The sequence below is a fragment of the Myotis daubentonii genome, chromosome 4 (assembly GCF_963259705.1).
Source record: "Myotis daubentonii chromosome 4, mMyoDau2.1, whole genome shotgun sequence".
NCBI classification, from domain to species: Eukaryota; Metazoa; Chordata; class Mammalia; order Chiroptera; family Vespertilionidae; genus Myotis; species Myotis daubentonii.
In genome coordinates this window covers 75,916,041-75,928,514 of record NC_081843.1, presented here as the reverse complement: position 1 = coordinate 75,928,514, position 12,474 = coordinate 75,916,041, and the positions used below count along the sequence as shown (strand labels likewise).

At 40.4% G+C, this 12,474-nt stretch overlaps 1 protein-coding gene across 1 annotated transcript in view; it reads left to right on the top strand.

The window, feature by feature from the left end:
• SV2C (synaptic vesicle glycoprotein 2C) overlaps nucleotides 1–12,474 on the top strand; it is a 161,223-nt gene that overhangs the window by 130,643 nt on the left and 18,106 nt on the right. The window contains exons 5-10 of the mRNA XM_059694290.1: nucleotides 1,440–1,573; nucleotides 2,048–2,137; nucleotides 5,458–5,568; nucleotides 6,022–6,110; nucleotides 8,578–8,742; nucleotides 11,670–11,803. Coding sequence (XP_059550273.1) covers nucleotides 1,440–1,573; nucleotides 2,048–2,137; nucleotides 5,458–5,568; nucleotides 6,022–6,110; nucleotides 8,578–8,742; nucleotides 11,670–11,803 — 723 coding nt within the window. The remainder of the gene's footprint in view (nucleotides 1–1,439; nucleotides 1,574–2,047; nucleotides 2,138–5,457; nucleotides 5,569–6,021; nucleotides 6,111–8,577; nucleotides 8,743–11,669; nucleotides 11,804–12,474) is intronic.

The following is a 12,474-nucleotide window of genomic DNA, read 5'->3' as shown; positions in this document are numbered from 1 at the left end:
ACGATGTAGTTAATTTAGCAATTCACATCATCCTCATGTATTAAGTTCCCAGAAAATGTTGATTAATCTAAGATTGATAGAGCAGGTTTACATCATTTGTCAACAGATTCTGTGTTTAAGAGCAAGTGTGCACAGAAAGGAGGCCATGTGTGCTGTAAGATTCTGCCTCAAACCCTGGTGGGGAAGCTTCTGATATGTAACTTCAGCTTTGTGGCCATGAAGTTACATCACCTCCAGAATCTCGCTGGCTCATATGTAAACAGCGATTAATTATACTGCTTTCCTGGGGTGTGGTGTAGACTGTGACTTTGTTCACAAAAAAGCCTTATAATACCAAGCGTTGCCCAAAATTAAATTTTTGCCTCCCATAATTCATCTATGCCTCTATAAATTTCCTCTTTTTTCAATTGGATTTGATATGCCTCATTATTTCTCATTTAGAATCATGTTTGAATTTTGCTTTCAACCATTTTATATTCATTTAAATATAAGACTGTCTTTCTTTTAGTCCACGAAGAGATTTCTATTTGTATCCAATTCAGCTTGTTCCTATTATAATAAAAATGCTGTTTGGCAATTTAAAATTCTCTTGATCTATTGGATGACATGTGGATGTGGAGAGAGATACCGCAACTGGCAATTCTTAATAATTGCACTGGTCAGGGTGCTGGCAGGCAGTGATGATGCTCTCATAGGGGCCATTTGAAAAGAGTGATGTGGGAACGGTAAAGAGAAATCAAAAAGGAGTAATAAGCACCTGGGAGCTGGTAGCGGAAGGGCATCCTCTACCCACCTGTGTCTCACAGGGCAAGAGGAGGGAGGGGTTGCCAGAACCTGACAAGAGGTGTGGCTACAGAAGGTTCCAGGGGATGGGCATACCCAGGGTCTAACCTCCACCCAGCCAGGGAGATGGGAGAAGGGAAGCAAGGGAAATAATATCCTGAGCCCCACTTCCACTCCCTGCTCTCCTTCCTCTTTTCAAACCCAAATGGAAGAGGAGGGCATGGGAGCCAGTTGATGCAGTCCACAGACATCCGTTTCCTGGCACACGCTCAGTGGAGAGTGGTGAGTGATCTGCAGGAGCAAACAGAAGATACCCAGCAGAGTAGTCTATTGGGGAAAATATTATCCCAAGTTAATTTTTCTTGGCCTTCAAAATTTGGTTGTTCGTAAACATACTTAGGCCCTGACCCCTTTGGTTCCAAGCATCTTTCTTCTCAGCACTGCTATTGGCAGCCGTGTTCCCACGGGTGGCGCTGTTGGTGGTAATGAGGTTGGTGGTATTGAGCTGGTCAGCCCAGGTCAGCTCATTCTTCCGTGGGTCCAAAGGTCTGACGAATGAACTTGAGGTGTAGACTCCACAGTGACTGTGGAGTCCCCGTTTCCCAGCAGGCGGTCTGAGGGGCGCTCTCCCTCACCCTCCCCTCTTCCTTTTCCAGGATGGAGCTTCAGCATGGGGTCGGCCTACCAGTTTCACAGTTGGCGTGTGTTCGTGATTGTCTGCGCCCTCCCCTGTGTCTGCTCGGTGGTGGCCCTCACATTCATGCCTGAAAGCCCCCGGTTCTTGTTGGAGGTAACATTTGTTATTACTGATACTCAAGGAAGCCACGTACACTGGAGACAGTAGCTTGTTAATTCTAGAACAGCATGCCTGCCTCTTTGGGAGGTATTTTTTCCTTCCTTATGTGGAGGGTTTGGTGTGATGGGGACATGCTTCCAACAACCAGCATGTGAACAAGCTGCCTCGTGACCAGAAAGCACTCATGTTCCTCCTCAAGCAATTTACTCTTTGCTCAATGAAGAGAACATGGCTATTGTTCTATAAATGAAATTCTACCATCCAAAGGCACTATTTCTAGTTATAGGCACATCCATTGAACTGCTAAGGTATTCAAGGATATCCAAGTAGTCTGTATGTTCCAATGGGACACACCTAAATGCATTTTCACAATGACACCAAATTTTATTTGGCAATTGAAGATGGTTATTGGAAAATCAGGGAGTGTGTTTCACCTCTGGCACTTCACTGTCTACTCACATTTGCTAGGTTGGAAAACATGATGAAGCTTGGATGATTCTGAAGTTAATTCATGACACAAACATGAGGGCACGGGGTCAGCCCGAGAAGGTCTTCACGGTGAGTACTGCTCCTCAGAGAATCATCTATGCCAGGGGTGGGAAACTGTTTCTGGAAAGGCCAGATTGTAAATTCCTCTCTCGCTATACCTTCCTTTCCTCATACTTGCCCCTTTTACCTAAGCCTGCCACACTGCTGCTGTATGTGCGGCTCCCTCTGCATGAACGTTCTTTGATTCTCTTGTTACAAAGTTTATTCTCAATGGGGAAACCAGTCTAAATTAACGAAAATTGGGTGCACAGAATTCTTCAGAAGGAACATGGTTTCAAAATCTTTTTTATATATGCAGAATATAGTTTGATGAAAAATGTTTTGTCTAAAATGGGTTTAATACATAAAGTAAGACAGAAGTGGGACAAAAGTAAGATCTTCAGTGTCATAAATGATATGAATTATAGTTCTTAAAATGTGAAATGGTCTCTAATTACACAGTCCCCTCACATCTAACTTACTTCATTTTTATTTAGGAAATATATTTTCATAATGTAAAGATAGACTTCAGTATGTCATCTGTCCAAATTTTCATAGATTCTTCATTAGCAAAATTTCTATGCAGTGTAATGGAGAAAGTAAGGTCAGTAATGGAGGGCCTGGGAGCTTTGAGTAGGACATTCTTTTGAGGAGACGCACAATAGAGGAAAGCTGTTTTTAAATTAAAGGAACGTGAAGCTGGAGGATTCTCAAGACATTAGCTAGACACTGGGTATCACTCAATCCTTTCAGCCCGATGAGGGTAAACCGCTTACCAAAGACTCCTGAGAAAGTGTCTTTGTAGGGACTCATTGTCCTGCTTACCTGCTTTTCTTCCAGTAGTTGGAGTTGCCAAGTCCAGCCATGACCATTCATGGTAATATTATTATGTAAAAGGGGAATAATGTGGAAATGATCCAAAAGAATGGATAATCTCAAAATCATTTATATGTGACTTTCAAAATCATGACATGATTCTACCATGACAAATCTGCCTTGTTCCTTGTTAAACGAGTGTCCACCGCACAGTGAATATACATGGGTTCCTTCCAGGTCTCCTGCTTACGCTCTTTCTCCTATGCCCATACCTTAAATACTGTTTTACAGGGCTAATTTCAGCTATTTTTTCCTTTAAGTCTAGACACTCTCCTTAGCTGTTCTCATCTACTTCTGCATCTCTATTGCCTAATGGACAAATCTCCTGAGCTCCAGATATGCTTGCTGAAGGGCTTTGTGGCCATGAGTCTATGAGCTATAGGCCCTTTAAGATCTGAATTTCTAAATCTTAACTTTCCACCTTAAGAGTCTCCAAGCCTCTTCCTTCTCCTAAATTCTATCAGCAAGTACCACCAGCACCACCCAACCTGGAGCCCTGAAAACTATTCTATTTCCTTCTTTCCTTTACCTTCATTGTATTAAAAAAAAATCACTCTGTCCTATTACTCCCCATCCTAAATATCATTCATCATTATTCCTTACTTTACATCCTCACTGCCAATGATTTGGTTCATCCCTCATTACTCACTGCCCTTTGTTCTTGGACTATTCTTCAGGACTGCCAAACTCTTTGTAGTTGTCTAATACAGTATTTTTAAAATATATACATTTTTTATTGATTTCAGAGAGGAAGGGAGAGGGAGTGATAGAAACATCAGTGCTGAGAGAGAATCATTGATTGGCTGCCTCCTGCATGCCTCCTACTGGGGATTGAGTCTGCAACCCAGACATGTGCCCTGACCAGGAATTGAACTGTGACTCCTGATTCATAGGTCGTGCTCAACCACTGACCCACATTGGCCAGGCTAATACAGTATTTTTTTTAATCACACCCCTTGATGTTTGCAGATAGTATTCCTCCCACTTGGAATGGACTCCAAATAGTTTACACAAATGGCAAAATGACAAATTTCTCCATAAACTCCAGCTCAAATTCTGTAGTCCATGAAGCCTTCTCTCTTCTCTGTCACACTCCCAGGTGAACTTGGGTGTTCTCTACAATATTTCTCTCCAATCTGATATACACTTCCATCAGAGTACTTTTTATTTTGTGTGGTAATTGCTTGATGTTTGCATCTCCAGGGTCCAGTGTCAGGCCTGGCACCCGATGGGTGCCAATGCGTTAATGAACAAACACTGATGAGTGGAGAAGAGGAAGCCTCCCAAAAGTAATATATTGAATGATAAGAACACCCCTGTGATTTTTTTAAAAAAATTTAGGTACAGTATCACAAAATAGTGTCTACATGGCATGTTTTGATCTGACTCTATTTGGAATCCCATATTTAACTCAGACATTATTTTTGTTAAATATAGACATCTTTGTTTACATAGTCAGGAAAAGGCTACTGCCTACCTGGTATAATTTGAAAGATACAAGGGTCCCCAGAGCACCTCCATCAAAAGACAACCTCGGTACCTGGATTCTCACAATAGAAGTGCTGCTTTGGATATTGGCAGAATCTCCAGGGGGAAAAAAATCTGTTCAAAATTTATCCCTGGCAGGGGTAACGTGTGTACATTTCTGTGCCTCTCGGATTTATCGAAAGCAAGTAAATAGTTATTCATAGGATAGAAAGGACAGATCCATAAAGGATCCATTATTCCTCTTTTTCTCTCTCTCTCTCTCTCTCTCTTTTCAGGCTTCATTCTCGGTTTTGAAAGCATTACTTCTTTTGACTCTTGGTTCTTTTCCTTAGCAAAAAGAGGCTAGCTTAAGTCATAGATACAGCTTTTCATGCCAACCCTCCATCACTCATTCCCCTTCAGTGTTGATGCTTGCCATTGAAGCTCATTCACTTGACCTTGCACTATGGTCACCTGTAGATATTTGCTGACCAGTCACTGTGAGCTAATTAGACTGTGGGAGAAGGAAGAGAGGGCAATAGTGATGCTCCAAGGATAAAAGTTTGGTGGGAAAGCTTTCAGAACTATGGTTAGGGGCCAAATTCATCAAATAAGTAGGTTTCAAAGAAAAGTATGTACAATCACTTTAGTCCAAGCAAATAATTCTTAATCCAGAAGCTGACCTATCTGGATGTTTTATCTGCTAATGTGTGCCTTTGTAGTAATGATTCAGAGAAAGGCATTTTAATTTCACACTATTCCATTACTACTTGCCCTTCACCTACTTCCCTATGATATTCCTTCCCCTTCATTCTTTATTCAGTTCCTTTAGGTGCCCTTTGGGTCTGTGCACTTGCATCATCAGTCTCATATATGTATGACGTGATTATCAAATGCCTGCTCTTTTGTTGGAGTCAGCTTTTGCTCCTTTAAAAACAGATGGTAGGCTTAACCGAGCAACATCAGAAAAGAGAACTCAGCACTTTGCCCCCTGTTGCTCTTTACAGGTAAACAGAATCAAAACCCCAAAACAAATAGATGAGTTGATTGAAATTGAGAGTGACACAGGAACATGGTACAGGAGGTGTTTCGTTCGGATCCACACAGAACTGTATGGAGTAAGTAACAAGCCCTTCTGAATTGTTGGCCAATAGTCAATAGTCTATTGGTCAATTGTTGCATTTGAGGTTAGTCAGAAGCAGGGTTGACTGACCAGTTCCATGAATGGGTTTCTCACCACTTCAGACACCTGACTTCTGGACTGGGACCAGGTAATAGGATCCCCTTGGGATCATAGTGGAAACTAAGATGCTTCATCTTTGGGAAGGGAAGGTGTTCGGTGGAGTCTTGGTAGATCTGGGTAGGCTTCAGTTACTTTGCCCATTGACCTCAGGAAGCTGGTAAATGAAATTTCCAGTATTTGGTTTTCTCTAGCCTCTAGCTTTTACATTTTAAGTTCAAATGAATCCAGTGCAAAGAAAACTCAACTTTTTAATAATTTGTTGGAGGGAGTGGGGTGTGGGGTTGACTAGATAACTGTATAACTAAACTAACTCTCTAATATTTTACAGATTTGGATGACTTTTATGAGATGTTTCCACTACCCAGTTAGGGAAAATACAATAAAGCTTACAATCGTTTGGTTCACCCTGTCCTTTGGGTAAGTGATATTTAAATTCTTGGTAAGTGAAATCTTTATATGTCCACACTATAATTCCTAGTCATGCTGCTTTCTTTTCTTATGCTGTTTGATGCTGTTAACATTTAGGAAAGAATTTTATCCAGATTAGATTTGCTAACAGTTATGATTTTATAATCCAGTCATTTCACTTATCTTGTCATAAAGCTGTGCTGGCAAAACCAGTAATATTTGGAAAGCCCAATAAAACCCTGCGTGATTTGTCCCCCATGACTTCTCCTCCCTCCTCTCCTCATGTGGTTGGCCCAGCCACAGCAGCCTCTTTGCTCTTCCTTGAACATGCAAGAAAAGTATACTACACTTTCAGGTCAATAGGATCTTCGTGTCTGGTGGAGCCCCACATTCCTGCTTTAAGTTCCATGTCTTAACATCCCTAAATAAAAACAGGCAAGTGACCAGACATGACTGATCTTTCCCAGTGCTCTGAGTTGTAATAAAGGGACAAACAAGAAAAGTGATGGTCAGGACACCTAGCATCTTGTTCTGCATGTGACTTAGGGCATTACTGAGTTTTTATTCCTCATTTCTAAGTTGAGAGGATTGATTTAGAATATATAAAGTAACCCCCACCCAAGTTCTAGGATAACTACTAATCTATGAAGGATGAACATTAGCATGTATTCAGTGCTTGCTGTGTGCTAAACACTAAGCAAGGTGTTAAGTGAGACAACAGTTTTACTCTCAAGATGTGAAGAGTTACATGATAATTATCTGGTTTGTTTATTTTGTTTAACAATTTATTATTGACCACATCTTAAGCTTTATGGTTTTCTTACTGATTCCCCATAACCTCAAACAGTGAGTAGCATTTAGTGGATATTCAGTAAATGTTTGCCAAATAAATGAAAACTGAGCTAAAACTCCTCCATGTCATTGATTACAGACACCCCAGGGTAGCATGCTTCCTCGTGGTTGCTATTTTTAAAGTTTTTTGTCCTATGTATATGACTAGAGAGCAGTGCTATGGATGTTGCATCTCTGAGTTATTTCTTATTCAGTGGCCACCACTCATATCCTCACAGTAATTTCATTCATGATTTATGAAGAGAAGGGGTTGGAATCTGGAATCCTGAGCCAGTGATGTTTCCAGATTCCTGAAGACAATGATGATAAAACTACACATACTGTCTTCCGAGCACTCCCTGTGTGCTGGGTACTTTGCATCCCATTTCATCTAAGCAACCACCCAGGAAGGTGGGTGCTATCATCAGTCTGACATGAGAGATGAGGTAACTGAGGCTTAGAGAACTGGCTGAAGATCACACAGCCGGTAAGTAGCAAGGCCAGGATTCGAACCCAGCATGTCTACCTGCAACAGGATAAACTAGAGCAATGATTCTCAAAGTGTAGTGTGCATCAGAAAAATTACCTGGAGGCCTCCATCCCCTGAGTTCCTGATTCAGCAGGTCTGGACGGGGCCTGAGAGTTTGCATTTCTAACAAGTTCCCAGGTAACGCTGATGCTGCTGGCCCAGGACCCCACTTTGGGAACCACTATTTCAGAGGATTGTTGTTCAATAGAAACATAATGTGAGCCACACGTGTCATTTTAAATTTTCTGGCAGCCACACTATAAAAAAAGTAAAAGGAAACAGGTGAAATTAATTTTAACATTATATTTTATTTGACTCATTATGTCTAAAATGTTATCCTTTCAACATATAGTCAATATAACCATGATTAAAGACTTACTTTACATTCTTTTTTGTTAGTCGTTCAATGTGATATTTTATACATACAGCACATCTCAGTTTGGGCTAGCCACATGCCAGCTGCTCAGTAGCCACACATGGCGAGTGGTTGCTGTACTGAAGAGCACGGTGGTTACCCGTTGGAATGACACATGTGAGGCCAACCCGCAGAAACTGGAAATAACCTGGATTTTCAGATAATCGCCTGCACAGTCCTTTTCCCAGCCTTGAACTGCATTGAGAAATGGGACTGTACCCTCAGGCCAGCAGTGTGAGAGGAGTGTGGGAACCAAAAAAGGATTCTGCACTCATAAAAGAGGTCATTCTTTAAGGGCTCTTGAGGTTTTGGATACCAGGCGTGTGGCAGACTAGGTGATGGGGCGCCTCAGTGCAGCCTGGGGTGATGAGAAAACTTCAGGACCAGCATGACACGTATGGGTACAGGGTGGGATTCTTATACAATGTCACCTCCCAAAGCACCGGCTTCAGGAATTATGTACCTGGGGTTCCCCAGGGAACCCTAGGCCATATGTCTAGGTTGATTTTTGCAGACTTAATCGTGGTGGGGAGAGAGCAGCGCAGATGACAGCGTGATGATTCATAATGTTTCGGGGAGCCGGTCATCGTCAGAGCACCCCTCTGGGAACCGATACCCCTCTGAGCATGTCAGGGAGGCAGGCGTGCATCGCCTCTCGTTGCTGGCACCTTTACAAACTCGCACTTCTTTTGTCTTTGCAGGTACTATGGATTATCTGTTTGGTTCCCTGATGTCATTAAACATCTGCAATCGGATGAATATGCATTACGAACTAGAAATGTGCCGAGAGAGAAATATGCCAATTTCAGTATTAACTTTACCATGGAAAATCAGATTCATACCGGAATGGAATACTACAATGGCAGGTCCAGAAACTTTGAAATAACTTAGTATGCTATCTGTTCACAAAAACTTATTTCTTACTAGCCTTCACGGCACTGAAATATGTATAGTATTTTAGTTTTGTTTTTTAATTTGTACATTTAGTCATTTCTGGCTGAATATGAATACTTCCAAATGGGCATTAAAGAAAAGGGATCTGTTACTTCACTTAAAACTACTTCTGAAACTGAGTTGCTTTGCATTTATTAAGTAGTGGGATTGACTGTTATGAAATGAAAATTTAGAGAGACCCTGGAGAAAAATGAAAATAAGTCACAGAAGAAAAGAATGAGGAGTATGATAAAAATAAAATGGGTTATAAGGTTATTTAATTCAGAGAAGAAATCTGAAGTGTAATTTGTTGCCTGTCTTCAATTCCTGAAAAAGGGGACCGTTTTTCAGAATTCCTTCTTTCTCCATGATGCTGAATCAAAAATTGAGGTTACATTGAGAGTTTCAATTAGAGAACAGGAATGATTCTCCAAAGTTGGGGCTTTGGAAATAAAGAATACATTAGCAAAGGGTATTTTTGAGACTAGAACCTGGAATGCCTCTTGATGAGCACAGAGAACTGGCTCAAAAAGATTCTGGTTCATTCTTTCAGGAAAGCAAAGAATGGACAAGGTCATTATTTACATCCATTATTTGTTGTCTGAGCAAATAATCGTTGCTATGAGTTCCAGTGGTTTACATCATTCTTAGGAAATTGTCCTAATTTCAAAAATGATAAAAGTAAAAAGCTAAAATAATCAAAGTTTCCCAGGGCAAAAAACCAATTTGGAAAGATGAAAAAGAATTTGTGGGATGTTTATGGTTTGTAATGAAAAGGAGAATTGCCAGCAGGAGATAATTGTTTGAACTGACAATTTAAGGAGGGGCCTAATCCTGATCCCAGCCACATAGAACCACCTGCACTCTCCCGTAGGACACCCCAACTCAGAGCTGCACTTGGTTCTCTGTAATTCTAGATTGAAATTTACTTTGTTTATTAAAAAAAAAAAATACTCTTACTTGCCCTAGCTGGGTTATTTAATTCAGAGAAGAAATCTTCTAGGTTCGATTCCAGTCAAGGGCACTCACCTTGGTTGCAGGCTCCTCCCAGCCCAGGCCCTGGTCGGGGCTCATGCAGGAGTCAACCAATCAATGTGTTTCTCTCACATCAATATTTCCCTCTGTCTTTTCCTCTTTCTTCACTGAGGATAAAAAAAAAAATTCTGTTACTCCATTAGAAATTTCTAGCATGTTTGTATTTCTGACAGTCATATTTTAAATAATATTTGTTAAAATTCTAAGATGGGTATTCAGTCATGACTAAGAAATATTTTACATTAGCAATATAATAATTAATAGTTTTAATAGTACTGAAATCCTTATAAAATATATATTTATTTTAGAAAGTGGTAGAATTTTTTTTCAAGGAAATTTGAAATACCACTAGCTAACTCATTTTTTAAAAAATAGCTTTCCTGTTCAGCATATAAATGGCACCTCTTTCTGCACTGATATGGAGTCCAAGGTAGACTACCAGGAGACAGAGCAAGTTATAGAATAACGTGTCTCATTTGCTAGCACTTTTCATAAAGAATGCTCCTGGAGAGCACCCAAAAAACTAACACCAAAGAACGGGGTGGTCTGAGAAGAGGTCGGAAAAAACTCACTTTTTCCCTTTTAAATTTTTGATTTTGTACCAGCTGTACTCTGTGTATATACTACCCATTCAAAAAATTGTTTGCCCTTTCTAAATTCAGTTCCATTTCAGAAAAATTGATAATCTTAAAATGTCCCATTATTTACCCTCCTTTAAAGTGGGTAAATTTACCATTTAGATGGTTTCTCTCTGGACCCCTAGAGCAGGGGATTGACAAGATTATTTTTTAAGCCGGTTGTTCTGTTACACCACAATGCACAGTCAATCCTTAGAGTGAGAACAATTTTGAAAGTATTACCCAATAATTAGTGAGTTGCTCTAGGATCAGTCCCTTTCTGACCCTAATAGGAGTGGCATTTGATATCAAAACTTCTTCCGTGGTTGAATAAGCATTTTCCTCCCGGTGACTGTATAAGTATATATTCATGCTCTCTTAATAAATTACTGAGACACTGTTGAACATTTATTCATGTCTCCTGAGATCCTTATCAACACAGATCTGAGGCATAGATTCTTCTACAATGTTAGGATCATTATGACTGTTACCATTTTTACTACCTAGAGTTTCCCCTTCAGCACCCAAAAGTGTGTATGAGCAGGTTTCATCATTCTACACATTTCCAAAAATAAGCAGAGCTCTCATCATTCCATTTGGTTCAAGGAATAACTGCTGGCTCTGAGAAGAGAAGTATTCTTGGAGTGAGTGTGGCTATGAGTTTCTTGACCCCCGAGTCAGTCACTCCTCATGTCCTTTCTTCAGGATAATCCCTACACTGGAATGAAGAAACCTTGGGTTTTGGGCTTGGGGAACAGGCTCGCTTTAAAAGTGTGTATGGGAGCACATCCTCCAGTTAGAGCCATGAACCCCAAATAGAGAATTTTCAAATAAAGGCATATGGGAAGGAACAAGAAGATAGGATTGAAAAATAAAGAATTAATAGTCACAAGTAATCTCCAATATTTCTACCTGCAACTGCCTACCCCACAAAAAATCTTTTACCAACATTGCAAAAAGCTAAGTGAAGTTATCTTGAATGCCACCTCTTCTTCGGATAGGAAATAATCTTGGCAAGCAATGGATAGCCAAAGAACAGGCTGGATGAGGAAAAGGGGGAAAAGCTAAGAGATTAGAAAACCCAGAAACCAATGTCCTTTGTAATTAAGAGTGTCCACAGAGGGGCAGCCCATCACTAAACCTGTTTGACTTACCTTTAAACCCTGGTGGACAATCATTGATATGAATTTTTTGTGTGTGTTGAGCAGATTCCTAGGGGTCAAGTTCAAATCTGTAACTTTCAAGGATTCGCTTTTTAAGGCCTGCACTTTTGAGGATGTGACTTCAGTCAACACCTACTTCAAGAACTGCACATTTATTGACACTGTTTTTGACCACACAGGTAGGTGTGCTACTTAGTCCTGCTGAGGCCTCTTCAGAGGGCCTGGCGCTGGGCGGAAATGGGATACGCATGTCACAGTGTGGGCAGAGACTTAAGGGGGAAATGGAGATTAAAGTATAAATTAACAGATTCCCTAAATCAGGTCGGATCAAAGTTACGAGTGTATTGTTTGTTTTTGTCAGATGTAATGCAAATGGGACTTGCAGAAGTTCAAAGTTAAAAAATAAATGGTTTGGTGCATAATTTTTAAAGCAAAGCATTAACCTGTAGTTTATTTGTTTTGATAATCTTGGCTTCTAAATCTGGTGTTTCTTTAAGTCAGCATGTCTGAACTACAGTCAGCAGAGATGGCAAACATATGGCTGATTCATACATATTTTGAAACAAATTGTTTTTGGTAATTGTTGTATGGAAACTATTAGCCCTATAATGATAGTCCTTCTATAACATGATAATTAGAACAAGCTAACATCATAAAGGAGTAAACAAGTAACAAAATTAGCAATGGCTAATCAAAAGAAATCGGAGGGTAACTGGATTCTTTAACTTAGCTTATTCCTTTTTCAACCCAGGTATTCCTTCATTCTGCAGCTGTGCCTCAGCACCAGGGGATGGGTTCCAGGACACCCATGGATACCAATACCCATGAATGCTCAAGCCCCTGATATAAA